The sequence below is a fragment of the Tiliqua scincoides genome, chromosome 8, assembly GCF_035046505.1.
Source record: "Tiliqua scincoides isolate rTilSci1 chromosome 8, rTilSci1.hap2, whole genome shotgun sequence".
NCBI classification, from domain to species: Eukaryota; Metazoa; Chordata; class Lepidosauria; order Squamata; family Scincidae; genus Tiliqua; species Tiliqua scincoides.
In genome coordinates, this window is record NC_089828.1 from 1731708 (window position 1) to 1745771 (window position 14064).

Genomic DNA, 14064 nt, shown 5'->3' on the forward strand with positions numbered 1-14064 from the left:
CAAGCAGTGGAGGGAGCCCTCATCCCACAGCTCATGTGAGAGGTCGAACAGTTGGCCGTCATGCTGAGAGCAGTTTCATTAGGCCAGCACAGGCTCCAGCAAGTCTCTGGAGGGCCAGAGTTCTCATTGGAGACTGGAGGCTCCCTGAGGGCTGGATTGGGAGTCCTTGAGGGCCGCAAGTGGCTCCAGGGTCAGGGTTTGGGCACCCCTGCTCTAAAACAAGCACTCTCAAACACACACCCCCCTCCACTGCGACCTATCTGTTCTGCAGTGGAGAGAGCTGCGATCCACCTTCTTGTCCGGCACAAGGCCTCCCTGGGACTCAGAAGGCCACCGCAGGCCTCTGGAAACAACCAGAAGTCATTTTCTTGAACCCAGAAAACCAGAAATGACTTTCCGGCTCCTTCTGGAGACCCATGGAGGTCTTCTGAGGTCTGCAGGGGCCCAGTATGACTTTTAATTGCGTCCAGAGGGCTCCAGTTTGGAGCCAACCGGATGCAATGGTAAGTGCGAGGGCCCAACCCAGGACCCACTGGACATTGCGTTGAAACCCACAGTTTGAGAAACCCTGCTCTGAAACGTTAGCTGCTTTGGAGGCCAATCTTGGCTGAAAGAGAAGAACTCTGCTGTGAGTGTGCGTATGTCAGGAGCAAGTATTTATTTGTAATTAGAACTCCTGTCTCACCCACCAGGACCAGGCTCTCTCAAAAAGGCTTGCAAAGGGAGATGAGATCAATGCAATATGTAAAATCATCATAATAAAACAAATAACTGGGAACCTGGAACCTCTTAAATTCCACTCTGCTGCTGCCTGCAAGGTAGACCATTCCAAAGTTCCACCAGTGCTCTTTCTGCCTGGGTTCCCCTGGCCTTGTCCCTAGTCCAGGATGGGTACTGCTTGGGCAACAGCCAGATTCTGACCTTAACCATAAGGCTGGCCGTGTGCTTGCCCAGCTCCTTCATCTCTCAGTTTTATGGCCTCTTCCTCAGTGTCTATGCCAGACCTGGAGGGTTGGCACCCTTATGAGTTGAGTTGAGTTGAGTTGGCAACCTTCAGTCTCGAAAGACTCTGGTATCGTGCTCTGAATGGTGGTTCTGGAACAGCGTCTAGTGTGGCTGAAAAGGCCAATCTGGGAGTGACAATCCCTTCCACACCGGGAGCAAGTGCAGTCTGTCCCTGGTCTGTCTCCCTGGCTATGGGCCTTCCTTCTTTGCCTCTTAGCCTCAGTGTTGGCCAAGTGTCTCTTCAAACTGGGAAAGGCCATGCTGCACAGCCTGCCTCCAAGCGGGCTGCTCAGAGGCCAGGGTTTCCCACCTGTTGAGGTCCATTCCTAAGGCCTTCAGATCCCTCTTGCAGATGTCCTTGTATCGCAGCTGTTGTCTACCTGTAGGGCGCTTTCCTTGCCCGAGTTCTCCATAGAGGAGATCCTTTGGGATCCGGCCATCATCCATTCTCACGACATGACTGAGCCAACGCAGGCATCATGACCTTATGAGTGAGAGAAGCTTATTTAATTTTCTACATTTCCGCCTTGCCTTTCCAGAAGTATTGTTCATGTCAACTCATGTCAACATATAAAACCATAAAACAATTAAACCATGAAAAATAAAACCAGCAAGAGTTAAAAATAAGTTCAGATAGGGGCATATTAAAAATAAATAAATTTTTTAAACCTGGCATCTGCAGGAAATCAATGTGCGACCCAGATATATCTCAGAACACCACCACACAAAGGGTCGCCACCTGTTTCTACCTGTCTGACCTCTGATAAAGGTCTCAGTGGACAGGCAGCCCTTTCACTATCCTGGTCCCGAACCACTGAAGACTTCATAGGTCAACACCGGCACTTTGGATTGTGCCCAAGAACGCAAGCCAATGCAGTTCTGTCAACAGCAGTGTGATGTGTTCATTGTGGCAAATCTCATCAATAATCTCGCTGCGGTACATACACAACCCATTACTCATTTCTGGAGCGCAAGAAGCCATAAAACATTATCTCTCGTTCTTCTTTTCGCTTATTATTACTTAATAGTCATGTAATGCTTGAGGGTGTTCAAAGCACATCGTTTTATCTCAATAATCCCTGCAACTGTTGTGTGTGACATATAATGTCCATATTGCAGGAAAGGAGAGGGGGGCACTGAGGCCAGGAGAATGGTGGTTGACCTGGGATGGGTCTGCAGCTATATAGTACAGCATGCTCTACATGAGGAAGATCACAGGTTGAAGTCCTAGCATCTTTAGGCAGAGCTGGGAAAAACTCTGGAGGGTCCCTGCTAGTCTATGTCAATACCTTCTCCGCAGTGCGGCATCCACAGATTTCAGTCAATGCAGGTGTTGAGCCTGTGTCTGGAGGGCCTCAAGTACCCGCCAGAAGCAACTAGAAGTGTCTCTCTGAAGTGTCCGGGAGGAGTTCTGTGGTGCGAGGAGGTTGTGTGCACTTTCGTGGGCCCTCCCACGGATTTAATTATCCACGGAATTCAGTATCTGTGGAGGGCTCGGGAACGGATACCCTATGGATACCGAGGGCCTATTGTACTGCAGTAGATGGTGATGTGGACCCAGTGTTTGTGTTTGGAGGGGGGGGGAGCCATGAGCACTACCTTAACTCCAGAGTCCAGGTCAATCAGGCGAATAGATTTGGGCTCCCTGTTGAACTTTGGCCTCTATGTCCAAGGATTGCTGGGCAGGTAGACCTGGGCTCCCACCTGGACTAGAGCCCAGGTTTACCTGCTGGGTAGACCTGGGCTCCCATTCCAACTCTGCTCTCTTGTGCCGTCTCTTCCAGGTGGATAGATCGGGGCTCCCAATTGAACTTTGTGGCTGAGTTTTGATGGCAAGTGGGCCTGGGCTCCCACCTGGCCTTGGAGCCCAGATCTACCTGCTGGGTAGACCTGGGTTCCCGTTCTGACTGCCTTCTGGAGCCATCTCTTTTAGGTGTGTAGATCTGGGCACCTGGCATGCTTGGGCTACTCCCCATCTTGGCAGGCACCCATCCCTGCTGACGCAATAATTTGGAGGGGGGCACTCACCTATGGACGCCCCCTTGGATCTGCCCCTGCTAGATGGACTAGGGTTGAGATGCAATCAAGATCACCTGTTTAACGAGGGACTTCTGGCTCTGTGGCTCACGCACTTATCTCTTTTGTGACACCATTTTCCAACGCATAATAAAATCAGAGCACAATAAGAGAATGGAGAAGGTATCTCCCTGGTATTTTTTTCCTGGGAAGTTTATTAGCTCTGCTGCAACCTCTGTGCTCCTGCTGCTCTTTCCCCACCCCTGCTTCATTAACACAGTGAACTTGGCACTGCTGGCTGTGGGGCTTTGTCTTCTCACAAGCAGCAGGCGAGATGATCCTCAGCTTTATCGCTTCAGGGTGTGAGCCGCCAATCCCATGAGTGGGTGCTCTTCCATACCAAATAAAGAAAAACCACTGAGCGTAGACAAGCAAATATCAGGGAGAAGAGTGTCGGCTAAGTCTTCTCTCCACACTCCTTTTCGTTGTGCAGATAATATTTTTGGGATGGAAGAATGTTCAGTCTTGTGAGGCTTCACTTGTGCCCTGAAGTGGTGCAGACCAGATCCAGGATTACCCTCTCATCTGCTGTTTGAGAACTAAGTCTTAGTTGCAAGGTATTACGGCTGCTCCTGTTAGTACCTGGATAGGCAGGTGCGTAGGAGCCCAAAGTGATCCACTGATTGACAGCCCTTGGATATTGAGAAAAAATTACTCCTGGCCTGGAGCCCAGCAGTGAATGAGCAGAGAGCAGTGGTGGCCCCCAAATGGTCTGCAATGAACTGTTGATGTCCATATGACTGTAAAAAAAATAGAGAAGGAAAGCTCATTTTGGCAACCTGATCTGATCTGTCCATGATACTTGTGTGGTTTATTTACAAATGTTTATACTGTTCTTCCTCCAAGGAGCTCAGGGTGGTGTACGTAATTCCTCCCTTCGATTTGTCCTCACTACAACCCTGTGTGGTCTCAAAGATAGTGACTGGCCCGTGTCCACCCAGGAAGCTTTATGCAGGGCTCTTCTAGGTCTAAGTCCACACCATCCTGGCTCTCAAACACCATCCTAGGTCTCTCAAACAACTACACCATCCTGGCTGTCCATGTGGCTTCCATACTCCATGTGGCTTTGAAATTGAGCCATAAGGTCATGGCAATGAGATTTCTCCCCTGACATGAGTCAGGCCTGGGTATCCTACAGAGAGAACTTAAAGCAGTCCACATTTACCTGTTCTGGATTATTTCTGGAGCTTCCTGGCTGGGCTTGTTGTGTCTTGGTGCCATTGTCTTCCGGCCATTTCCTTGAATTTAGAACAAGGGGGCACAGGATGTCCAGCTGTCACTGACCTTTTTTCCATCACTGTCTTTTCCAATCTCTTTGCAGGACAATCAAGAACTCAGGGCTCCGGAGCATCCAGCCGCGAGCGTTTGATAAGAACCCTCACCTGCGCTACATGTGAGTAGGTTTGCTCCCCTGTGTCCTGCTGGTGCTATTTTGGAAAGGTTATTCTCCTTTAGGAGCAGGATGGGGGCAAGCGAGGAAGCCAGGAGAAAGGCAGGCAGCATGGTGGAAAGTGAAATTAAAGAGGAACAGAGGAAATCAAAGGGGCCGGGGACGGGTGGCGAGCGAGAGCATCGAACAGTGCTTTCCCGCTGGGCAGCTGGAAGATTCAGGTGTCTTAATAACCAAGGCGACTTTGATTGCAGTGCTAATGAGCGATTCCTCATTAACAGCCCTTAGGTGGCTAGTGGAAGTTTCCCTTTCAGCGTGTGGGTCGGGGGGGGGGGGAGAGAGCCGCAGCACAGCCTCGCCACACAGCCTGAAACGCTTCCACTCATTAACGCTTAACGAATGCAAGCTGCAAAGCCGGCTCCCTTCCCCCTCACCCCAATACTGCAGGCACATGGCTGACAGCTTGTGCTCTTAATTACTGACTCGTTAAACAAGCATGCAAGATGGGGCCGGAGTATGATAGGGGTGCTTCTTGCTGGAGGTTATTGACAGGATATAGCCAGGCTGGGAGGCAGCTTGGCAAGGCAGGATGTGATGAGCGATGGCTGTGCTTGTGTGTCAGAGTCATGCACTGGCTTCTGTAGCCCTAGGAAGTGAGAATTGATGAAGGCATTTATTGGGTGGAATGACTGTTGTTCTCAAATGGCTTCAGGGTCCATTTTTGCTCGCACTCACACATGGCAAGCACACAGGAAATTTTTCCTGGAAGACATCAACATACACACCAACAAAGGAATTTTTTCCTGGAAAACAGATTGATAGTGAGAACATTTCACTTGTTGTAGTAACCCTGTTTTCCCCCAGCTGCTGTTTCTGCTTTTTCCTAGACTGATAACATTGGCTGATTCCAACCCATCACACAGTGAATGCGATGATGTTGCAATGCTGTGTAGCCAATTAAATTTGGCTATGGAATGATGTCATGGGGGGGCTACCAAGAGCATGTAAATAGGCTACGTGCTACTGAGAGTGTATAAATAAACAAGCAAGGAGCTTGTTTATTTGCAGAGAGCAGTGCAAATTTGTTGAAAATTGGAAGCTTCTTAGTGGGGGGGGCACCATCACGAATGTTCATGGGGGGGGAAAAGAACTATGTTCCCTTTAAAGTTCAGTTTATATAGCAGTTGTTTCATAGAACTTCTAGCCCAGTGTTTCTCAAACCATGGATCGGGACCCACTAGATGGATTGTGAGCCAATTTCAAGTGGGTCTCCAGTAATTTCAATATTTTATTTTTAATATATTAGACTTGATGCTACCATGTTGCATGACTGCATTTGGGGAAATGTTACAGACCTGTACTTTTAACAGGCTACTATGTATACACTTTTAACAATGATAGTAAATGGGACTTACTCCTGGGTAAGTGTGGGTAAGATTACAGCTGAGGATTGTGAAAAATGTTCCTGCTTGATGATGTCACTTCCGGTCATGACATCACTTCCAGTGGGTCCTGACAGATTTTCATTCTGAAAAGTGGGTCCTGGTTCTAAAAGTTTGAGAACCACTGTTCTAACCTATAGTTTTCTGCAGTGTTACTGAGAATGTCTAGTTGGCAGAGTTAAAAATGTCTGTGAAATGTATTCTTTTAATGTTTATTTTTGTTATGATATACCTCTGCATGGCTGAACCGCAAACTGCAGGTAGTGAACAAATTCAGCAACTTAGAACTAGAGTTGTGCCACTTTTTCACCACTTGGGGGTGCAAATTGACAGGTTTAACTGCAGAAGAATTACAGAGGACTAGAAGCCTTCAACCAAAGTTTTGGTTGATAAACTTCAGTGCGTGGAAGCCTTCTCTACCCTAGTTGCCTAATCATACTGTCTCACAGTCTGCTATCTCCTGTGTCTCTGCTTAAAAATTTTGGGACTACTCTATGAGAAGAGTTCAATAAAAAATTAAAAGAAAAGAAACCAAAAATATTAATAATAATATCGTGTAATAGTTGTATGACTCAAATTGATTAATTTTTTGTTAAATATATTTCAACAGTCTCAAAGTCTGATAGTCAGGACACAAGCCTAGGCATGTCTACTCAGATGCAAGTCTGGTCGCCGCATCTCAAAAAAGACATAGTGGAAATGGAAAAGGTGCAAAAGAGAGCGACTAAGATGATTACTGGGCTGGGGCACCTTCCTTACGAGGAAAGGCTATTGCGTTTGGGCCTCTTCAGCCTAGAAAAGAGATGCCTGAGGGGGGACATGATTGAGACATACAAAATTATGCAGGGGATGGACAGAGTGGACAGAGAGATGCTCTTTACACTCTCACATAACATCAGGGGACATCCACTAAAATTGAGTGTTGGGAGAGTTAAGACAGACACAGCGTGTGGTTGGTCTGTGGAACTCCTTGCCGCAGGATGTGGTGATGGCGTCTGGCCTAGATGCCTTTAAAAGGGGATTGGACAAGTTTCTGGTGGAAAAATCCATTATGGGTTACAAGCCATGATGTGTATGTGCAACCTCCTGATTTTAGAAATGGGCTATGTCAGATGCAAGTGAGGGCACCAGGATGCAGGTCTCTTGTTATCTGGTGTGCTCCCTGGGGCATTTGGTGGGCCGCTGTGAGATACAGGAAGCTGGACTAGATGGGCCTCTGGCCTGATCTAGTGGGACTGTTTTTATGTTCTTAACTACAATTCCTAGGAGGCCTTGCAGGTCTCTTGTTATCTGGTGTGCTCCCTGGGGCATTTGGTGGGCCGCTGTGGGATACAGGAAGCGGGACTAGATGGGCCCATGGCCTGATCCAGTGGGGCTCTTCTTATGTTCTTATGTTCTATTATGTTCAGTGGGGCTTACTCCCAGGAAAGTGGGGATAGAATTGCAGCCTCAATAACACAGATGTTGTAAAGGTGGAGTGTCACAGTGAGCTGGCTGGAACTAGGAAACTATAAGGCATAGGAAATTTTTATTCACACATGAAATTTTATTCACACATGTACAATAATCCAGTAAAGCAATTTTAATCAAAATCTGACATGGCAGTAGTTAAATTTTTTTAAAAAAATTGAGGTGATCTGTCATGTAACAAGCCCATGGAAGAAGATAACAGTGGTTACCCAGACCTCATTGCTCGTTGCAATGTGGCTCCCATAACAATTCAAGCTTAAGGGCCCCCAAAATGTAGGTCCACCACTGCTTCCATGCATGCTTTTGGGCCACTCATCTCTCCCTCTCATCTTTGGTTTGGTCTCAGTCTTGCAGATGGGTCACATGCAATGCCTCTCGTACTCTAAGAAGAACCCTGCCAGGTCATCCCAAAATCCAGCTCTTGCTTCCATGGCTAGTCAGGGGTCTCCAGGTAACCCTCAGGCAGAACATGAAGGCTCATAGCTCTCCACACTTGGTATTCAGTGGCATAGTGACTCAGGCAATGGCTGCTCTGAGCCCCACCTGTTCTATCCCCTGCACCACCTACTTGATACCGCCCATGAACAGCATCACACAAAAGGGGGGAAGGAGAGAAAGGAAACACTGATGCTTGCTTTAATGCATGACACCTGAGCCAGATTCCCCCCTCCCCATTTGCAGAGAAGAAACCTAGAAGTTAAATTCAAGAATAGGAAAAGGGGACTAGGCACCTCTAAGCATGTGCAGAGGACCTTTTTATCTAGCCCAGGGGTGTCCAAAGTTTTTGGCAGGAGGGCCACATCTTATCTCTGACACTGTGTCGGGGGCCGGGGAAAAAAAGAATTAATTTACATTTAAAATTTGAATAAATTTACATAAGTTTACATAAATGAATATATTAAAGATGAGCTTATATGAATGAATAAAGGTCTTGAAATAGCTCAAGGCCTATAAAAGGCCTTGCACAAAGCAAGGCTGGCCTTTCCTTTGCTGCCTCTGCTGCATCACAGACATGAAACTGCAAGCAATGGCAGGAGCCCTCATCCCACAGCTCACGCAAGAGGTCAAACAGTTGCCCTCACGCTAAGAGCAGCTGCGTCGGGCCAGTGGGGGCTCCAACAAATCTCCGGAGGGCCAGAGGCTCATTGGAGACTGGGGGCTCCCTGAGGGCCGCATTGAGAGTCCTCAAGGGCCGCAAGTGGCCCCAGGGCTGGGGTTTGGGCACCCCTGATCTAGCCATAACAACTTGTTCCCCCAACTTTAAATATTCAAGTAATCCATGATCAAACCATAGTTTCAGGTCATGGTTTGTGAACCAGGGCACGCTCTAAAAACATATGATCCACCCACCTTGCTGAAGCTATGTCAAGTCTAAGTCTGGTCAGTGTGCTGCCTGGGAATCTCCATGTATATCACCTTGAACTCTGTGCTGGAAGAAAAGTGAGATAGAAATGTATAAAATGAATACATGTACAGTAGCACACTGAGAACAAACACGAATTCCCAAGTTCAGATGGGATGGAAAGTGGAATCTGTGCATCCCTTCCCTTTGTGCACATCGAGGGGATGATGACAACATGACTTGTCATGACTTTTTCACAATAACCTAATAATACTCTGATGTGAATCAAAGAGATTTGCAAGGAAACATACCCAAGATCAAGCTATGGAAGGCAATGAACCTGACATTCCATGTCTTTTTGTTTTTCCATGTGTTTTTCTTCTGAGCTACATGTGCACATATGTCCTCGTTACTCAACCCCTTCTGGGCCTAATTAAGAGGGGGGGAAAGTGCTTAAAGGGCACAGCGGCCATCTCCCAGTAATTGCTTGCTTCTAATCTTGCACCCCGTATCTTTGAGAATCATTTGTCCTTCTCTCTTCATGCTCAGAAAACACACTCTAAATTCATTACTCCTTCTCTTCATCGCCCTCCTTCATTGATTACTGCTGTTGAATTAATTGTGCCTTTCCCCCCCAATACACCCCTTGGAATTAATTGCTGTTTTCCCCAGATTCCCCTGGGGCTTCTCCCCTTCTTCACAACTGCTCCAATAACACTGATTATTCTCTTTTCAGCTCTCCTGCACCACCACTCCATTTCCTCTTTTCTCCTAGGCTGATGAATGTGCAGTGTGTGGTGAGGTTTCCTTCTCACAAATTCCAAACTGAGTAAGATTTAGAATCCTCTGTGGAGATCTGAATGGGCAAGCCTGTCCTGAGACAGCAGGAGTGAATCTTGCGGGCTGCTTCTACTTTTCTGGACCATCACAACTATGGGTCTGGGGGCCAAATGTATTTGGCATGTAGGCTACTCGAGTTTGGTCACCTCTGATGTGAGAGGCAGGCAAGAGAAGTGAATATGTTGGCTGGACACTCCATACATGTCTTTGAGCATTGTGTTTCCAGTGGCCACTCCCTCAAGTTACTGGGGTGGTTGTGCATCCTTAATTAAGTGGTGGCTGCCGTGGAATGAGGTAGCTGGGGATTCTGCTGTGTTCTTTTTTTCTTTCTGGCTCTTTCTGCTTTTGTTTAAGTGAATGGATACCATATATCTCCAAAGAGAATGTTCATCCCAGCTATACCTGCGAGATATGTGCATCACCCAAAACCAGTGGAAATATTTTGTTGCATTTTGCAAATCCAGTTGCTTTTAATTGTCTAAATACAGTGGTTCCCAAACTGTGGGTCGGGACCCACCAGTGGGTTGCGACCCGATTATTGGTGGGCCGCGGAACTGACAAGCTGATAACTGACAAGGGAAATTAATTGAGCCCGATGGAAAGCTAAACTGAGTCACACCATACATGCGTGTTTGCTCACAAGCAGGCAAATGTGTCTCAGCTCTTATCAAAGGTCAGATGAATGGGAATGCCAGGCCACCTTAATTGTCCTGATCTTATGAGCATGGAGCTCAACAAACACACCAGAAACATTTATGGAGCTCCCCCCCCCCCCCCACATCCCACCTTAGTTGAAATAAAAATAGAGACTTGAGTGACTGGGAAGTGAAACTTTTTTTAGTCTCATAAAGCTAGGTGGGTCCTAATAGAATGTTGTTTTAAAAAGTGGGTCCTGGTGCTAAAAAGTTTGGGAAGCACTGGGCTAAAACCAAAATAATTAAAGACTTGGTTTTAATCTGCTGAGAACTTTGCTTCTTTTCCATAAGTGGGCCACTAGACAGTGGGTCACTGTCCCCACTCAAGCGGTGAGCTTGCTGTCCTTGTTCTAGTGCATTTTGAAAATGGTTTGCAGGTTTGAGTGGCGCTGAGCGTGTGCAAGAGGTACCGCTTGAAGGTAGCGGCCCCATTATGAAGGCAAAGCATGCAAGAAAGGGACGAATTGCTGGCCCTTGTTAACTCCAGAGCTGCGGATCTGTATTGTGGAAGTCAGACCTGCGTTTTAAGTGACAGTGAACCAACATGCTTACTTAAGAATGGCACCTTTGTAAAAGCTCGGCAGAGAGAAAGTGCACGGAGAGGAATTGTTCAGGGCACGGAGCTGCCCCTCAAATAAATATCTGTAGTTCTTATCCACCACGAAGAAGCAGCCAGCTTGTCAGGATCTGGTAACCTGAGCTGTGGGCTCTGCCGAATGTTTCTTTTCCCTCTTAAATACAATTTTGGTGATTTTGCGCTCCGAGCGAGTGCTTTCTTCTAAGTGAGTGGAAATTGCAGGCAAGCTATTTGTCAAGATGTGGGTGCCCTGGGAGAAAAGGAGGTACTGCTGTGCTAATTTTCCTCCCCCCCCCCCTTTTCCAATTCCACATTGGTTTGGTGGTCTGCCTGCCGTTAAGACTTAAGAGGTGACTGAATACCGAGTCAGACTATCATTGCCTATGATGAACAGCGTCTTATTCAGGACTTGTTCAGTGTTTCAGGCGGGGGGGGGGTCTTTCCCAGCCCTGCCTGGAGATAGCAGTGATTGGAACTTCTGCATGGAAGGCATGTGCTTGGTCACTGATGAGGCTGGCCCACCCATGAGGACAACTGAAATGGTTGCCTCAGGCATCGGATTGGGGGGGCGCTCATCTTTGTCCACCTACTTTCCTTTCCCCCTACTTCCACTTCCTGGATTGGAAAAGAAGGGGAGGCAGAGAGGAAGAGGAAATGTGAAGGGGAGGGGAAGGGAGAGCTGAGCTAGAACACTAGGGAGTGGTGGGCGCAGGGGCTGGCCCACATTGCGTAAAGGAGCAGCATTTGGCTTGCTGTCTCAGGCATCAGAATGTCTTGGGCCAGCCCTGGTCACCAAGCAGAGTCCCTCCTCTCATTGATGATGTGCTGCATGGTCCCCTGGATTTATGGCAGGTTGAGGGTTAAACTGACTTGTGTGCAGAAATGCGCATTGTGCCTGATTCTGTGACCTTTGAGAATTGGCTGCTGAATGGGTTATCCTAACCCTTGGTAAGCTAAAAGTCATGGGGGAAACTTACTGGGCAATTGTCTTCCCAATTCAAGACTCAAAATAAAAGTTCCTTTTCATTGGTTGCCTACTGGGTAAAGTGGGGTAGGGAAAAGACCAAGTTGCTTAGCCTGGTTTTCCAGGGGGCATCCCTTTGATAAAAATTTATAGGAAGCAGCGAATGGAGAAAATCTCTGCTGGCTGCTCCTGATGTTTTCATTTTTTTTAAATAAAAGACTGCACAGTATCCCCATGGGGTGGTCCTTCCTCTACCTTCCCGAATTTTAGGGTTGCTATGCTGACCCTAAAAAAAACTTTTGAAAAAGTTAGCAAAGAAAATCTCTGCTGACTACTCCTGATGCTTTGTTTGAAGGACCAGATTCCCCAGGAACCCCACAGTGTTCTCTACCTCCCCTAATTTCCTGGGGGGGGGGAATCCATTCAGAAACCCCCCCACTTGGCCCCTATTTATTATGATGGCTCTACGGAGTTCATTACATTAAATGAGAAGCAGGGAACTGGCGGTTCTTGGTTTTTAAACCAAGCTGAAAAGAAGAGGGTGGGCTTTTGAAGTTGGTCTCTCTGCGGAGGCAAAATTTAATGAGCCCCTGAAATATGTTTTCAAGACTGGATTGGGAGACGTTTGCAGTGTCTCTAATACCTGCCTACCTTACAGGATAGTTGTAAGGTCAACTTCAAGTGACACATCACTGTTTATCATTATACATCAGTGTTTATCACAGCGTACAACTCTGTACATCAATGTTTATCATTGATATTATTAAAATGGAACTATCCACTGGGAGTGATGTTTACATTGTCCACATCAGATTGGACTATTGGATTATTGGACCAGATGCAAGGGAGGGCACCAGGATGAGGTCTCTTGTTATCTGGTGTGCTCCCTGGGGCATTTGGTGGGCCGCTGTGAGATACAGGAAGCTGGACTAGATGGGCCTATGGCCTGATCCAGTGGGGCTGTTCTTATGTTCTTATATGTTCTTATCACAAGGAGGCTATTTGCTTCTTCTGAGTAGCAGAGGCAGATTCCTCCGCTTGAAGGGATGAGTAATTTTGGTTCTCTGTGAAAGTCTGTTCACCCATCCCCTCCCTGTCTCCAACCCCTCTGCATAAGGCATGAAAATGATGGTTGTCTCCTAGGAGACCCCAGAATACCGTAATTCATCATTTTTAAGCTTTCAGTTCTTCCTTATTTGGAGACTTCTCTCTTGTCTTCGCCACCCTCCTCCCCGATCCCTCCATCTCAGTCTAGCTTTTGTCGTCTCCCAGGCAGAGGGTTGGTGGACATCTGGAAGCACCCTGGGGATCGTCTGTGAAATACCAGGAGTGAGGATGTGCTGGCACTGGGAGGCCCCCCCCTCCCATTTTCAGCCAGCAGCTGCCTTGCAGAAAACTCAGCTTGCCAAGGTCCGTGACATTTCCGTAGGTGCCGCGCATAGGAACTGAGGATAAAAGGCTTAGCGGAAATATCACTCTGGAGTTTTGAGCAGCAGAAGTGGAGTACAGTAGCTGGTGAGATCAAAGGAATCTGTCCCAACCGGCAGCACACGGACAGCTCCGTGAGATGCAGCTTGATGTACATCTGAGCCATGATTTGCATGGTGTTGCCACTGAAAACTGGGATCAGGGAGCTTGAAGGATTGCAGAGAGGACATTGCACCACTGAGGACTGCCTCGCATTGCAGCATTTGTGCCTGTATCTTTCATCTGTGCCTCAAAGAATCCTGGGAATTAGCATTCAGGTGGACCGTGAGAAATGACATTACTTTTCCTACAGTTTCCAAAGGGAAGGGCTGAAATTCAAATCGGTTGAATTAGTTTTAAGCCCGATGTGTTGATGTGCCATTTCCCGCCTCCCCTTTCCTGATCAATGGGAAGTGCCAGGACTCAACCCCGCAGGAGGCCTTGAAAGGGATCCATACTGTGCGGTATTCTGTAGCTCTGGCTAAAAGAGGAAAACTGCAGGGAGACTAGCCAAGTAAAGTTCCTTGCACCACATGGCCAGAGTGGGTCAGGTGACGCCCTTCAACCAGAGGTGTCACTAAGGTTTGAGTCACCTGGTGCAAGAGCTAATTATGTCACCCCCATGATGGACCTCCTCCCAAACCAGAACATACAGAATAAATTACAATATCATACACACAACCTAAATGCAGTGGAATCGCTAGGTTTGGTGTAACCCACATTAACTTTATTTTTATACATAGCAGTACAGGTCACCCAACATATCCGTAACCAGCCAAACACCAGTGGCACAACT

General features: G+C 47.4%; 1 protein-coding gene across 4 annotated transcripts in view; it reads left to right on the plus strand.

The window, feature by feature from the left end:
* Window positions 1-14064, plus strand: part of NTRK3 (neurotrophic receptor tyrosine kinase 3) — a 449707-nt gene that overhangs the window by 97717 nt on the left and 337926 nt on the right. For all 4 annotated transcript variants that reach the window (XM_066634740.1, XM_066634739.1, XM_066634741.1 and 1 more), the window contains exon 3: window positions 4403-4474. In XM_066634740.1, coding sequence (XP_066490837.1) covers window positions 4403-4474 — 72 coding nt within the window. The remainder of the gene's footprint in view (window positions 1-4402; window positions 4475-14064) is intronic.